This window comes from Prionailurus bengalensis, chromosome D4 (assembly GCF_016509475.1).
Source record: "Prionailurus bengalensis isolate Pbe53 chromosome D4, Fcat_Pben_1.1_paternal_pri, whole genome shotgun sequence".
In the NCBI taxonomy this organism is placed as follows: domain Eukaryota; kingdom Metazoa; phylum Chordata; class Mammalia; order Carnivora; family Felidae; genus Prionailurus; species Prionailurus bengalensis.
Genome location: NC_057359.1, coordinates 19269336 through 19286438, shown reverse-complemented (window position 1 = coordinate 19286438; position 17103 = coordinate 19269336). Strand labels below are relative to the sequence as shown.

Sequence of the window (17103 nt, the reverse complement as noted above, 5' to 3'; positions counted from 1 at the left end):
TGAAGGCAAGACAACGGAAGAGGAAATAGGTTCAAGCCAGGGGTCCTGGGGCTGTCAGCACAGGGGTGGTTCCAGGGCTCTCCACTCAGAGGGCGCCCTGGGAGGACGGTTGAAGTTCAAGTCGGTACAAGCCAGAGTGTCCCAGTGTAGTCAGCACAGAGGGCCCAATGGCCAGAGCCAAGACAGGGTACAGGTCTCCAGGCATTCCAGGGTACTTCCCAGAGGGCTCCAGAGCGTGGTGCCCTGGCAGGGCTGCTATAGCCAAGTGGTTGGAACCTGGAGTGTTCTGATGTGCTTTGTTCTTGTGTCCTCTTGGTGTGCTGGCTAAAACTCTAGTGAGCACTGACCAGGGATGTGCCCATGTGCTTGGTGCTGGGGCCACCCAGGTGGGACAGTTGGGGCTGGTATGGGCTAGGGGCCCAGGCCTCCCTGAGGCAGCAGGCCAGCCATGGTAGCCACACACTACTCCTGTCATGGTGGAGGCCACATCAACTGTGGTACTCCCCAGCCCCTGTGACCAGGAGAGAGTGCCAGCAGCATCCCCATCTTTTGGCAGGTTCTAGGGCTGGTCCCTTTACATTCTAGTTACCCTTTTGACCCATGGCTTGTTTTCTGGGCCCATAGACAGGTCTGCCCACAGCCCCTCAGTACTATCCCCTCCCCCCTACAGTTGGTAGCGTTGTGGGGGGACATCCCCCTCATTACCGTGTCTCCATCTCTCTTGCCATTCTCTGTGTGGTCTCTCCATCTTTGGTTGTGCAGAAGCTGTTCAGTCAGTCCTCAGTTCATCAAGAAGATTTGCTCTATCAGTAGGTGTAGATAACACGTGTCACAGAGGAGGTGAGTTTAGGGCCTTCCTATGTCACCATATTGGACCAGAACCAAACTCTCTGGTGCATTACAGAGAAAGTGTGACAAACCCAGATCTACATGAATAGTAGTTAAGAGGACAGCTTTGAGTGTCACAGAGTTCCAGCTCTGCCACTTGCATTGTAGGTTTGGACATGTGTATTCAACGACTCAATTTCTTTTTCATAGTAAATAATTGAATAGAACCATATATAAGTCACTTAGTGGGATACGGAAGACAGTGGATCCGAAGTGGACTCTGCACTGCCAGCAGAGAGCCCAGTGTGGGGTTCAAACTCATAAACCGTGCGATGATGCCCTGAGCCAAAGTCGGGCACTTAACCAACTGAGCCACCCAGGCGCCCAGCCCCTCCACCCCCCGCCATTTTTAAAATTCTGTTATCGACATAGGATCTACAGGGGATATCAGTTCAACATTGTTTCTATGCTTCTAAAAGCTCCCTCAGAAAGGTGATTTCTTCAAAACACGAATAATTCAGTTTGGCTTTATAGCTTTCTGAGAAGATACAAGCACATCAAGGATGGAGTTTTACTCATGTTTTCATCCCACATGCATTGGGTATGGTGCTGGCTCACAGAGTGGGCAAGGTTGCGTCTTTGGTGAACTGAATTTCCCTTCTCAAATGTGTGTAAGATTTGGGGCGCCTGGGTGGCGCCGTCGGTTAAGCGTCCAACTTCAGCCAGGTCACGATCTCGCGGTCCGGGAGTTCGAGCCCCGCGTCGGGCTCTGGGCTGATGGCTCGGAGCCTGGAGCCTGTTTCCGATTCTGTGTCTCCCTCTCTCTCTGCCCCTCCCCTGTTCATGCTCTGTGTCTCTCTGTCTCAAAAATAAATAAATGTTAAAAAAAAAAAATTAAAAAAAAAATGTGTGTAAGATTCTAAAGGTTGGTGCATTGAAATAGAAACTTTGGGGATGTTACCAGGTATTAGATACAGTCCTCTGTCTAGTTTGTTAGCAGTGTGTTCCTGTCCCCTATCCAAGTACTTTACTGTGCTTTATTGTGCCTTTAAAACCAAATACTTTGCTAGCCTTTAACAGTGTTTTCATTTTCACTCCTTTTCATTTGCCACTAGTTGGCACTGTTAAAATTTCATCAACCCTATCTATCCCTCACTGTTCCTGAGGAAACTATGGAAGGAAGGAAACTTGAGCTGCCTGGGTGGCTCAGGTCACGATCTCACCATTCGTGAGTTGGAGCCCCGCATCAGGTTTTGTGCCTCCGTCTGTCTGTCGCTCTCAAAAATAAACCAACATTTAAAAAAGAAGAAGAAAGGAAGGAAACTTAACACGTAGCTAACCTGGTCTCCAACAACAACAGACTAGTCTTTAACCACTAGATCTACCTGAATCAGATGGGCACGAAGCATCTGGTTACACTTTAACACGTTTGCCTGACGCCCCTAGAAGAGACTCTCTTAATTGTTCTCGTAATCCAATGAGAATCAGCAGGTAAGAAATGACACCCCACTCCATACATGGCCACCTGCAAACCTGATGTGCTTGCATACAGGACGGCAGGGGATAAACACAGCACAGCCTACCCCACAGAGCAAAGCCACCAACGCTTAAGTGCTCAGCACAGCGCCCACAGCATGCCACATGTGGGTTTGATTTTTCTGCAGCACAAGACTTTTTTTCTGCAACAGCTGTTTGGGATAATTTTTTTTTTCCTCTTTGCCACATCATCCTCCTCTCTTTACCTATCTCCTCCATCCAGTAAATTTCCCTGGATTCCCCCATCACTGTAAGCATTTTCCTTCCCATGTGCCTGCCTTGCGAAGGTCTTAAACCGTGAACACGGTTTTTACTGTTAACCTCCCCAACGTGCACGTAAGGCACACAGGCGACTTAGCCATGGAAAAAGAAAAGAAAAGAAAAAAAAAGACACTTATTCACAAAGCAAACACAGCTGTCTTTGCATACAAAGCCCTTGTAAGATGAGCTACAACTGAAAAAAATTCTAGGCCTACTCTGCAGTACTGTTTTTATAACAAACATGTTTATAGTATTATGAACTTCACACTTCCACATTTCTGCACTTCCAAGGTCTTAATCATAATGAGTGCCATTTCTGTATTTCTCTTCAGAAAGAGAAATTACCGTTTCCACATGGACGTGAATTGCAGAATTGTTCAGAGAGACTCTGGTACTCTGTGTGTGCTAGGATGTCTGTAAGGATTTCTTTGTAGTTTGTGTTTATTCAAATAATTTATGCTTAAAAACTTAACACACTGCAAGTGATCTTCACTGAACTTTAGTTCTGAGGGCTTAAAAAAAATAGCCCCTTTTTTCTCAAATAGGATAGATATACAAAACCAAAGGGAACTTCCTTCACAAACCAGAAAGCTGGGGTTCCTTTATATGGGAACCTTCTCCAACCCCAACAGTCTATTAGTCCTAGTTCTAAATATTTTCTATTACTGCTATGGAATTAATAACTTAATAGTACATTGAGAAAAACAGGACATTATAATCATAGTATTATGGCACTTTCATTATGATGCCAGCCTTCTTAATTGCTGACAAAAATTTCAATTCTGGTCACTGAAGTCAAAAATTCAAACATTACTTTTGTGGTCATTGTTCAAGTGGGAATAACCCATTTGTCTTCATGGTTCTTTCTCTCCTCCTTCTGGCAGGGTTAGATATAAACTCATAGGGGCAATCCCCAATTTGCAATCAGGCCATTTTGAAAAGTCTTTTTAAGTTGGCTGTCTAAAATTCACGATGCATTTAGTTGGAAGCAGTAGTCAGGCCCTCAGTATAGTGTTCCAAGATTTCTTTATCCCAACCGGTAGATAACAAGAATCTTGACAGAAAAAAATGGAGGCTGTGGATCTTGAGATGGTCCTGTCAGAAGGAAGTGGAGGAGGAGAAGGCTATGGCAGGACCTGCTTCTTTCTTAGGATGGAAAAGACGGGGGAAATGTACATATATGGGCCTCAAAGACTAAGATGGATACTCGGTACTCGATAGTAACGTTAAGACACCACACCTAGTTAATAAATTTTAAATTAATACATTTGTCAGGATCTATTAAATAAGTTTTTAAAACCGCTTTATTGACCTATAATTCACATACCATGTAATTTACCCATTTAAAGCTACAATTCAGGGCTTTTTGAAGTACGTTTTACCATAACTTACACATTAAAATGTGTCATCTTCATCATCTTAAAGCATGCAGTTGAGTGACAATTACGTTCGCAGTGCTGTGCACCGTCACTATTCCCAAAACTTTTTCCTCACCCCAAACAGAAATTCTGTGACCCTGAAGCACTAACTCACTTCCCCCTCACCCCAGCCAACCTCTAATCTACTTTGTCTCTATAAATTTGCCTATTCTGGGTACCTCCTATAGGTGCATACAAGATGTGTTCTTTGGTCTGGCTTATTTTACTTAACATCATGTTTTCAAGGTTCATGGGTGTTGTGGCAGCCATCATAACTTGTCCATGGATGAGTAACATCCCCTTGTGTGTCTCCTACCTCTGGTTTATCCATTTCTTTCTGTTCCTCAGTTGATGGACACTTGGGTCCTTTCCACCTTTTGGTTCTTATGAATAATACAACAGTGAAATTCATTGTTTAAGTAACTAGTAGAATCCCCCCCCCCTTTATTTTTAAGTTTATTTAGAGAGCACAAGCAGGGGAGGGGCAGGGAAAGAGAAGCTGAGGCAGGCTGTATGCACTGTAGCACAGTGACACTATGGGCTCGATCTCCCAAACTGTAAGATCACGACCTAAGCCAAAATCAAGAGTGGGAGGCCCAACCGACTGAGCCACCCAGGCGCCCCAGAGTCCTTACTTTGGATATATATACCTAGGAATACAATTGCCGGCCATTTGGTCATCTATGTTTAGCTTTGGGAGGAACTATCCACCTGTTTTCGACAGCAGCTACACCGTTGCACGTTCCCACCAACAATGCACAAGCGTTCAGATTTTTCAACATCCTTGCCCATACTGTATCCTTTTTATCATCGCCATTCTGGCAGATGTGAAATAATAGCTCACAGTGGTTTTGATTTGCATTTCCCTGATGATTAAGAATGTTGAGCCTCTCTGTGCTCATTGGCCAGCTATATATCTTTGGAGAAATGTCTATTCAGGCCCTTTTGCCCATTTTTTATTCAGATTGTCTTTTTGTTGCTGAGTTATAGGAGTTCTATTTTCTGGAAGTTAACCTCTTATGAGCTATGTGTTTGGCCACTATTTTCACCCATTCTGTAGGTGGTCTCTTCCCTGTCTTGATGGTGTCCTTGGATGCCCAAAACTTTTAAATTTTGATGAGGTCCAATTTTTCTTTTGTTGCCTATGATGTTGGCACCCTATCTAAGAATGCATTGCGAAATTTTACTTTTTTTTTTTTTTTTTTTTTTAAGATTTTAATATTTGGGGCTCCTGAGTGGCTCAGTCGGTTGAGCAGACCGACTCTTGGTTTCTGCTCGGGTCATGATCTCACGGTTTCGTGGGTTCGAGCCCCGCATCAGGCTCTGTGCTGCCAGTGTGGAGCCTGCTTGGAATTCTCTCTCTCTCCTTCCCCCATTCTCACTGGGTCTGTCTCTCTCAAAATAAATGAATAAACTTAAAAAAATTAAAGACTTTAATGTTTATTTTTGAGAGAGAACGAGCAGGGAAGGGTCAGAGAGAGACACACAGAATATGAAGCGGGCCCCCGGTTCCAAGCTAACAGCACAGAGCCTGACGTGGGGCTCGAACTCACAAACCACGAGATCGTGACCTGAGCCAAAATCGAACACTTAACCGACTAAGCCACGCAGGCACCCCTCATTGCAAAATTTTAAGCTAAACTTTTACTATACCCTCGTAAATACATTGCAGTCCTGTTTTAAGGCATCTAGAAGAGTGTTCAGCCTGGAAGACACCCCAAATAAAGCTAAGGAAACATACACCAGTCTTTCTCTTATCACACATAGTGAATTGAATACTACGTAAATGGAGTGTGCCCAGAAACACCAGCAATCCAGAAGCTAGGTAGCAGAGCACAATCGAAGGTGGACCTGACATAAGATTTTTTTTTTTTCAAATTTATTTTGAGAGAGCGAGCGAGCTAGTGAGCATGAACAGGGATGGGGCAGAGAGAGAATCCCAAGTAGGCCCCCCACTGTCAGCTTGGAGCTCATGACCTGAAACCAAGAGTCCGCTGCTCAACCAACTGAGCCACCCAGGTGCCCCAGGAACTATTCTGAAACAGATTTCAGTCTGGAGAATGTAAAAAGATCCACAGCAGGGGCGAGGGGCCCCTGGGAGGCAGATTGACAGGAGAGCCTAAGGCAGCTCTATCCATATGCCTCTTTTCACCTAACCACACCTTGTGGGTGGGTGGGTGGGTGGGTGGACGGACAGGCAGACGAATGGATGGTCAGATAACATGCCAAAGAGGAACAGTTGCACATACTCGAGTTGGGGAAGATGGTTTTAACGGATCAAATCTGCAGCGCAAGCGTCCTCTCCATGGCATTGTTACCGACCCAGTGAACACTTACTGCTTATAGGCACCCACAGATCCGCTGACAAATCGTCCCTTTCTTCCCTTGACCAACAGGACCCCAGAGAGATGCCCAGGCAGCTCGAGAATTCATCCTGAAGATGTTCGTGGACCTGAACCCTGACAGTGACAAAATTATCTACTCCCACTTCACATGCGCCACAGATACCGAGAACATCCGCTTTGTCTTTGCCGCCGTCAAGGACACCATCCTCCAGTTGAACCTGAAGGAGTACAATCTGGTCTAATTGTGCCTCCTCAGTACCGCCCGTCCCTTCCCCGGTGGGCTGTTGAAGCTGTACAAGAGGGGCTGGATTTCTGTGGAAAACCATTTGCATAATACTAATTTATTGCCGTCCCGGACTCTGTGTGAATGTGTCCACAGGGTTTGTAGTAAATATTATGATTTTATTTAAACTATTCAGAGGAAAAACAGGATGCTGAAGTACGGTCCCAGCACACTTCCTCGCTGTCTTTTTTTTTTAGGCAAAAACCTTGTGACTCAATGTATTTTCAATTCTCAGTCATGCACTCACCAAGATAAGAGTGGTTTCTTTCTCTTTTTCTTTTCTATTGAGGAAAACAAAGCTGATTGCCCTTTTCCTCACCCCCTGCCCTCATCCTGATTTTCCCTGGGTCACAACGGCCTTTATCCTAGTTCCATTCGTGGTCAAGTTTTTCTCTCCAACGACAGGACAGCGCCATTTGATTTAAGCCATCGGCATCAGCTTAAGTTAAACGGTTTGTAGTGTTGCTGAAGGATTCTAAGTGTTAACACTGTGGTTTTCAATGTATTGCTCTGGATACACATATAGAGTTGCTTTTATATCAGTACATGACCTTGCCTCACTTTGGGCTAGGAGGGTGGATGCCCGTCTTACAATGAAGGGTCGTTTCTTTTGGATTCCTACCTTCAGCCATAGCTTGGTTGCTGAGAGAAATATGCACAGACAGAAGACAGTAAGGCAAGAACAGAGACCACAGTTGTGTGTTTTTTTTAACGCCATGTGCCATGGTCCTTCCACCCTTACTTTTTTTTACCCTCTCTTTAAATTGCAGATGCCAAAAAAAAAAACAAACAAAAAAAAACCATTTTCTATACATATGTATATGCCCAACAGACACTACATTGCCCCAATGGCTGCTATCCAGAACCTGTTTCTTAGGTTGTTCATTTTTCCCCACCTTGGTTCAAATTTTCGTCTTTTCTTCCCCCCTTAGTGTTTGGGCCATAATTTATTATGGGTATGTGTTGCCAAAGCTGGCTTTTTTGTAAAAGTAAAGTAGTAAAAATTTCAGGAGGTAAAAGCCAGTATCTCACAAATGGAAGAGAGTAAGAGTGTGAGGCCTAAATAATTGGCTGAGAATCCACCTGAAACACCAGTTGCCCAAGAATAGGTAACTGCCAATTTGACTGGCATGGTCCATTCTTTTCTCTGCCCTCGAGATCACATTTAGTGTGCGTTTCGTGTCGAGTGTCCAAATCAGCAATGTAAAATAGTGTCTTCTGTGATAGAACATGAAATCTGCTTCTGTCTCTTCCTTTAAAGCCGGTCTTACCCTTCGTGTTTTCTTTAAGGTCAAGTAGGTCTGCCAAGGACGTTATTCAAGTATTCGGACACCTTTAGTTTGCAAAATCCGATGTTACTGCTGGTTTACCAACTTTGTGAACTTTTTAAACCGGTGACCGATTAAGTTGAATTTGAGTTAGGTCCACAAGACTTCCTTAAGAGTTAACCCCTCGGTGTTTTATAGACCATGCATTTGTGTAACTAAACCTCTTAGGAGAGATCATTGGAGTTCTCAATGTGCAATTTTTCAACAAATGCAAAAAAAAAAAAAAACCCAAAAAAACAAAACAGCACCTGTATTGATGAGCTTCGGTCCAGCAGCTTGAGTTGACATACGATTTAAGGAAATAAAGATTATTTTAAACCTGCTGGGGAATAAGAATTAGGCCACGACACTGGTCTTATTTTAAGTATCGTACTCTCTGGCACAAGTCCAAACTTCCCTATCCGTCAACTCTTGGAAACAATGAAGGCAAGAGAAAATGAATGGCTTACTAGAGGAGAACCAGGGTTACTAAGCAGTAGTGGGATGTTCTCCTTCCTTTCCCGGCCACAAACACCACAAGTTACTTTTTCACTTTGCTCAGAAAGCAGCTCTAATTTAATTGAGAACCAGACTGCCTGTAGGTCTAGTGCAATTCTGAACGCTCTAGTCATTGTACATACACCTCTTGCTATTGCCGCATCCATACGGGCTTTGTAATCGTTCATTTTTTTTTTGGCAGATTGAATGTGCTGTATCGATATGTATCTATGTAAGTGTATGTCTTATAGCTAATTCACATTTTGAATAATGTTATTTTATTTACTTTTTTAAGAGAGGAGAATGTAAATTTGTCAGTTTATTTCTGACTAGGGATATTTTTTTTTTCCATTTAGAAAAGAAAAAAAAAAAAACCTTACTATCGTACAGAGCGGTACTAGCATCGTGCTGTATAAAATCATTTGCACATTCCTGAGTAGAGGTGTACTGATAAGACCCAAAGGTAATTTCATAGCAAAATACATAAAAATCAGTCGGAGCTTTTATACAAACATGGAAACCAACTTTGTAGAACTTTTGCCATTTGACCTAGGATTGGAATATGAGCTTTTATACGATTCATATTCTTATTTGGCAAATGCACAGTTTAGTATTACCTCTCTGATGGCCTTTATTAGAAAGGCAGTTTTAGAAGCTATTGTGATCCACTAAGGAAATGTTTTAACAGCTAGAGACCACTGCTTGCCTGAAAGGGCAATCTTAAATTTGGTGCAGCAAAAAAAAAAAAAAACAAAAAAAAACAAAAAAAAAAAACAAAAAAAAAACGAAAAAAAAAAGAAGAAAAAAAAAGAAAAAAAGGAAAAAGAAAAAAAGAAAAAAGTAAAAAAGAAAAGAAAGAAGAAAAAAGTCAACAATAACATTTGAAGGCCTACAGTGTGTATAGAGAAAACCTCATCACAAGATCCTAAGTGTTACAGTTTTAGGGAATCAAGATATTCTATTTAATAGAGCTATAGTAGATGTAGTCAATTAAACATGATCTCAAAGCTCGAAGAAGTTGAGCAAACAGGGAAAGATTGTTCTATTTGTCTTTATGAAATTGGAATGGAATTGCTATGCAGAATTGAGGTTGGTGGCTTCGCTGTTTGCCGGAGGGTGCATGACAAGATCCCTTTCTCTTGAGAAAGGAAGAAATTGATCACCCTCGCTGCAGTGATGCATGGAAACCTAATTGTATCCACACTAGTCAATCGAAGCTAAAGGATTTTTTTTTCTGTTTCTTTGGGGTTTTATTGAAGGGGCTAGGGGTGGGAAGGGATTCTTTTCAGTTTTGTATAAAAAAAAAAAGTTTACTCATGCTTTCTATTATATTGTGATTGCAAGCGTTAGAAGCGTGTGCCACTTGTCTCCTGCCATTGATGCTCCAGGTAATGGAGGCCTGTGGCCAGTTTTTGGTGACTTGGGCATGTCTTATTCAAAAACAAAAACACAAACCACAAAAACCTTTCTTCAGCATACCAAGGCAAGCAGCCATTTCATGACTCACCACATTGCAGTGTACCAGTTTACAGATAATTTTTCCCTTTTTTTGCGTGACATGGCAGTTCCAAACCCACAGAGAATTCCTCATTTGTAAATTGGAGGTTTGTACTATGCCTTACAGAGCTTAAATCCAGAAGTTTGTGCCTCATCTCTTGAAACAAAGGGAAATAACACACCCATTCAGAAGTCAATAAATCCCCTGGAAGGTTTTGTTTTTTTAAAAAAACATTTTCATACAAAGAGCTCTGTTGAATGTCATGAATAGACTTGGGGGAAAAAAAATCTTAGGAACCTGCATTTGTTGTTTACTAGCATATGACATCTACAAAAGGTATTCAAAGAACACCTGAAACTTGTATTTTTTTTTTGTGGATTAACTAGCAAGCCTATTACAAAAAGGTAATTCAGCTAAAGGACAATTTACTTTTTGTACTTTAGACTATCTTGATTGTCAAGGTGTATGAACTGTAATTTTAAAATTTATACTGCCACATGATTGTAAATGTTAGTTGTCTTAAGTTAGGAATTGGTAAGAAGCTATTTATGCTGGATTTGGGTCAAACGACTTATTTGCAAAAAAAATAATGGGAAGAAAGGGCTGTATAATGAGATACTGCAAGACTCAGATATTGGTTGGAAATAACCTTCAAATTACCCTCAATTTCCCTTTGTTTTCAGTTTTTCAAAAAAAATGAATGAAATGAAATATAGAAGAATGTTAACCCATATAAAAATAAAGTGTACCCAAGTATTGTAATGTATATTGCTCCTCTTCTTAAAATTAAATAAGGGTTTAAAACCACTTAATTGGTAATTGACAACATCTCAATTGATACAAACAAGGTGTGCTTGGTATTCATTACTATGTTCTCCCAAAGAGCTGTCTTTGGTTAGAAACACACAAAAATTAAAACTTACAATAGTGTCTGTTTATCTGTCTCCACATATTTCCAGCATATGTAGCGTTAATAGGTCTGTCCTGGTAACTACGTGTTTGGGGTTTCATTTTGGTTCCACCAAATTAGGACAAGAAATGGCTTAGTTGTACGTGATTAGTTAGAAATTCTTCGAGCCAGACACCTGCTGTTTAGTAAATACTTAGTACAGAGTCTAAACTTGTCATTTGTTTTTCCTCACAGAGTAACAACCCATTCATTGCTGTCTTCCCAACTTCCAGTGACCTTTCAATAATACTCTTGCCTCTAGAATCATCTGTTCAAAGTATGCATACACACCCAGCACATAGTAGGTGCTCAAACATTAATTTCCTTCTTACCTCCCTTATCACGTATCTTCCATTTCTCCATAGGATTCCAACCCAATAGTAAATGCCATTTACACATTTCAAAAACACCTATTGGGCAAAATTGGATCTTACTTCGATAAAACAATTCTGACTTTCATATAAGCTTTGATAGGTAGGAAAAAAAAAAAAACAGGGAAGAAAATATTCTTCACTAGAATAATGTCCAGTTTAGAAAGAGATGGAAATTGCTGTGTAACGTTCAGGTTACTTTGACTTAAACACATGTTTTTGGTAGATTTCTTTTCCTCAAAGTACTCTAAATACAACTTCTTGCTGGATTCCTCACCTGTCATCATGTTGGAAACCCTTACTAGACCTATGTATTTAGGGAGTTTTGTCAGAAAACATTTTTAACTTGCAGTATTTAAAAGAATCCTATTTACTGTTCTTAAAATGTCATTCAAATGCATGTATTGTCTATTGTTTGGGGATGGGGACTAGTTTTGCAAAAAACACCTAATGTTGTATAATAATGCCCCAATGATCTTGCTGGTTAAAAATACAGTATTTTTGGCCATAATTTTGTACTACAGTATTCATTCTTGAGTTTTGCTTCTCTTGAAGTTGCCTAAGCCTCTTCTAGAATGTTTTGTATTCTAGGGAGTTTTGGACTAAGTTTTTCCTTTCCTAAAACACTTTATACTACATATGCCTTGTCCAGGTTTAATAATTTCTATGCAAACACACAGAAAGTGTTTTCCCTTCTGTATATAGTCAGATTTTATTCTCCTTCAGTGGAAATAGTCCTACTGACAGCATTTTTCATTTTTTTTTTTTAAACTTGACCTAATTTAGGTGGCAAAAACCTTGTAGATACACAATTTAATGGCTGCTCAGTCAAGACTTACAAAGAGCTGCCTGCGTTCAACCCGAGGCAGTCTTCGAATTAGGAAAGATCGACTGGCTGAAAGAGGCAAATGCTTGGTCAGAGCTTCCCTGTTTGAGCAGCCAGAGTGAACAGGTCCACTCCACATGGGAAAAAGGACCTGGTGTAGGTGTCCTTTAGGGCTGTGACTCTTAGAAAAAAAAAACCCTGAGGCTTTTTGGAGATCAGCTAAAGCCAAGTTTTTCTTTCTTTAACTTTGTGAAGTTAAAATGATGGTGAGGATAGCAAAGGGTTTTCTAGAAAATCGGTGCATATGCAGGGATGTAGAACCCTAACCAAATCAAAACTTGTTTCTGCCACTTACAGCCAGGTCTTTCCCAACTAGCAGCCCAGCCTTTACGGAATTTTCTGGGCTTTTTTCGGCATACTTGTCCTTTCAAGTACTTTAGAAAGTATAACTTCCACTTAAAAGCCTTTGGGTGAGGCTCTCCTGTTCTTGCATGCTTTAGAGACCATTTCTGGTAGTCGGTGTCCCCTCCCTGGGTCTTTTTTTTTTTTTTTAATTTGGGCATTTTTTTTTTTAATTTAATCTTTGTTTTTGAGACAAGGAGAGACTGAGTATGAGCGGGAGAGGGGCAGAGAGGGAGACACAGAATCCGAAGCAACTCCAGGCTCAGGTGCCATCACAAAGCCCGATGCGGGATTTGACCCCACAAACTGCGAGATCATGACCTGAGCCGAAGTTGGATGCTTAACTGACTGAGCCACCCGGGCGCCCCTGGATCTTACTAGTAAAGGATGGTGTGACTGAGGACTCTCAGTGAGTACAGGCCTGGAGTGATCAGTCCCTACAACTCCCCCCCCACACACACACACACCCGCCACCGCCCCTAGGAAGTGAGGTGTCAGGCAGCCTCCATCATCCCCCCCACTCTGTGGCCTCTGGGACCTATGTCCGTCTGCACCATCCTCTTGAAAACCCATAACCCACAGAAAAAATGAACTCGCTCAACCTTATTTGAGCCAACTATTTTAACTTGACCTTTGACTCTAGACGCAGCCTACTTAGAGGTTTTCGGTCCTAGCCTTCTAGAAACGATAGCAAAGTTGTTGGTCTGAAAGGGTCTCTGTCTTGTTCCTCATCTCCCCTGCCATTTTACTCTTCAATTCGTATAGATTACTGCCTCTTAAGAAACCAATTAAACCACAGCAAAAAAGTGGAGCGTGGAAACTAATGCTACACAATAGCCCTGGTTCATTTGACCATAAGCGAGAGCAATTTCTGGTGGTAAATGAGTCAGGATCTTGCTTTCTTTTGGTGTCTAATTTTGGGTTCTTACCACGTTCCTAAGTTATGCTGTATTTAAGCCCTTATTGAAAGGTGGATCGCGGTCAGAAAGAAGGCTACGGTTAAGGGTAGGTTTCTGGCTGTTAAGTTATCTAGGCATTACCACTCCTCCTTTGTTTCACTGTCAAGGCTAAATTAAAAATGGACAAGGAACTCCATGCAGTCTACTTAAGGGAGCACCTTAAATCCCTGTAAAACAAGGCCTTGGGTTATAAAATGTAGGTCTCTTTAAAATCTAAGATGCACACGGAGTTCTGAAAAGATTCTGTTTTCTCTGAATTCTTACGCCTCCGGACTTGAAAGCTGGTCTGTGTCGCTTTTCTCTCTCCCTGTTTTCTTCAAGGAGGCAAAGGCCAGAGCATTTTCCTGTCCCATAGGCTTATGGGTAAAGTAAGGCAACCTACCCTCTTTAATTAAGACGGTAATTCAACCAAACCCTGGTAACAAAAAGCTGATGGTGGGATCTCCTCAGTGCTGGCCTTCCACAGCCCAGTTTGGGCCCTCCCGCCCTGGAGAAGGTGGCATCACAGCTTAGTGGAGGCTATCCCATGGAGGTGGACTATGGAAAGGGACCTGGGGACTGTCCCTGTTCCCAGGTTAGCCAACATACTTCTACGGTGAATATTTCAAGGCTCTTTGGAAATAAGAGGACGGATAAAAGACATACTGACAAACGAAGCTTGGCCAACACTACGTGTCTGCAAATGGCAATTCCAGCCTGTAGACCCAGCTGCTGAGAGGCTAACGTTGCTGACGAGGCCATGTTTGCGTCTACCCTGGGGCATGCCTTACCTGGGACACCGTGCCGGCCGGGAGTCCCACACTGCCTGCCACAGACTGTCGGGTCAAGGCACCAGCTGGGGCACACCTGAGGGGCAGGGCCCACATCAAGGACTATGTAGCAGCAATGATTATACAGAAGGGGTCTGCTGCTTCCTGTGCAACAGTAAAGGGCCCACTCCAGTCATATCCTGGTAAATGGTTAACAACGAGGACAGAGGAGGCAGAAGTGTGGGACGCCTCTGCGGGGTCTGCTCATTTCCGTGGTGTGAATAAATGCCCGCCACAGCCAGTTTTAAGCCACTGATTTGTGAGGGCAGCTGAATTCGGGTGGGGAGAGATCCTAACAGTGGCCTCTCTCAGGCTGTTCCCGCAAACCACCCTCAGGCCCCTGAGGAGACCACCTTTCTTTCCACCTGGAGAGAAGGGCAGGGGTATAGACCTAGCTGGCTTATGGCACCCGCAGCATATGAATGCCCTCCTCTTGGGACCTGGAGCTAATTACTAAAGAGCACGGTGCTCACGATGGGCTCACAAATGGCAACTTGGCCAGAGATATCAAGTGCTGTCAACTCAAAAGGAATTGGGACATCAGATTCACCTGACGCTTGGGGAGTGTGAGTGTGTGTGCACGTGTAAGAAGTGTTGCGGCGTCCCCAAGCAGCTCAGTTATTGCTGAACAAGGACAAAAAGCTCGTACACAATTTCAGTTGAGTAACTGGATTAATCCTCAATCTTTAAAAACGATTCTGTAATGTGGATATACACACAGAACGTAAAAAATGGTTTGATCAGGAAGGTGTGTAGATTTTACAGGCAGGAGTACACAGACTAGCTTATCCCTTGGTTATTAGAAGCATTTTTTTTTTGAGAGAGAGAGAGAGAGAGAGGGAGAGTGTTAACGGCTGAGGGTCAGAGGAGAGGGAGAGAGAGTACCTTAAGCAGGCTCCACACCTGACATGGAGCCCAACATGGGGCTGGATCTCACAAGCACGGGATTAGGACCTGAGCTGAAACCAAGAGTTGGATGCTTAACCGACTGGGCCACCCAGGCTCCCCCGACGCACTTTAACTCACAGAAAATCATTCTTCACATGGACATGATTCAGACAAAAATGATCCGAAAATCCACAGCTAGCATTTTCTTTAAGAAGTTTTTCTCTAGGGGCAGCTGGGTGGCTCAGTCGGTTAAGCGTCCAACTTCAGCTCAGGTCATGATCTCACAGTTCGTGGGTTCGAGCCCCGCATCAGGCTCTGTGCTGACAGCTCGGAGCCTGGAGCCTGCTTCGGATTCTGTGTCTGCCTCTCTCTCTGCCCCTTCCCTGCTCACACTCTGTCTCTCTCTCTCTCTCAAAATAAACATTAAAAAAACTTTTTTTTTTAATTTCTTGCCAGCCTTTCCAGGTGCTATCTTAAAAGAGCTCTGCTCCATGTAGGAAAGAACACCTAAATATGGCAAGTTATACATGTTTTTTAAAAGGGCAGATGAACCCAGGCTGGGGCTTCGATGTCTCTGAATAATCAGGGGCTATATTTTCAACTGAGACAGGGAGGAAGGGTCTCCAGAAAGTTGTGGAAGCTGGACGAGATCTTATGTAACTTCCAAAAGCCAGGGCTGCATGATTTAGGTGCATAACCACTGTTCGAGGTCATTTCCATTCCTGAGTTAGGGCTTCGCTGTGCACATCGCTCACTTTCCAGGAAGGGTGATTAATTCCCAGACCCCAGGCCTACGCCACACAAATGCCCATGTGGAACCACAGACTCCAGTCCCCAACGTGTGGGGCTACCCTCTTGCGTCACTGTACTCAGTTGACTGGGGGCTCCCTGGTCCACACAATGGTTACTACAGACACTTCTTTTTCAGGCCAGGACTTGCCTGCATCTTTCCAGCTTTCTCTGGCCAAAAACCAGAAACCCAAAGTCCATCAATGCCTCAGGAGGGATGCTCAACCAGTGAGGGACAAGGGTTGGCAGACACGTACTATGGCCCCTGGCCCTCCCTGGTCAAACCGTAGGCCTGTTCTACACACTATCTCAGAGGGTCCCCGGCAGGCCCCTCTTCCTGCCGACAGAGCCTGCTCATTTGCGCACACTTTATTGGTTTTTCTCCTTCTCCAGTGTTACTTTCAAGCTCTCACCATGCTTTCTGGGGGCAGCTCATAAGCGACTTGCACCAAAATTCTTTACACGGGTCTGCTTTGAGGGAAATCCCAGGTAAGGCAGTAAGCCCATCAAGGGATGACCTTCACGTATGGGGAAGCAGTCCTGGGGACTTGCCCAGACCCATCACAACCAAGCTTCAGTACTTTGCCTTCAATGCAACTACAGCTGTGAGCAGAGGTCCCAGATCAGTATCTGGAACCCCGGCATGAAATCAAGTTGTTACACAGGCCCCACAGTACGAGACTAGACACAACAATGATGAATTTATGAAGAAAAATTCCACCTCTTCCTGGAAGCTACCACTACAGCATCTTTAAAAATAACCAATTTCAGGGGCTCAGTCGGTGCAGTGTCCGACTTCAGCTCCGGTGATGATCTCATGGTTCGTGGGCTCAAGCCCCGCACCGGGCTCTATGCTGACAGCTCAGAGCCTGGACCCTGCTTCGGATTCTGCGTCGCCCTCTCTCGCCCTCCCCTCCTCCCCCATTCGTGCTTTGTCTCCTTCTCGAAAATGAATAAACGTTTTAAAATTTTTGAAAAAAAAAATCAGTTTCGGTTGTTGAAGAAAATTGATGCAGACACTTCAATCTTACTGTCCTTCTGTTTAGATGGTTTCTCCCCTCCTTTCCTCCACCTGCCTAACTCTGGCCTCTGGCTCCAGGATGGGCCCCCCACACCAGCCCTGACTGATTCCACAA

The 17103-nt window shown here is 43.4% G+C and overlaps 1 protein-coding gene across 2 annotated transcripts in view; it reads left to right on the top strand.

Annotated features, from left to right (window-relative positions):
• The window catches only part of LOC122474691 (guanine nucleotide-binding protein G(q) subunit alpha), a 319763-nt gene extending 307958 nt beyond the window's left edge, over window positions 1-11805 (top strand). For both annotated transcript variants that reach the window (XM_043565730.1, XM_043565731.1), the window contains exon 7: window positions 6440-11805. In XM_043565730.1, coding sequence (XP_043421665.1) covers window positions 6440-6630 — 191 coding nt within the window. In that variant the 3' untranslated portion in view covers window positions 6631-11805. The remainder of the gene's footprint in view (window positions 1-6439) is intronic.
• The last annotated feature ends 5298 nt before the right edge of the window (window positions 11806-17103 follow it).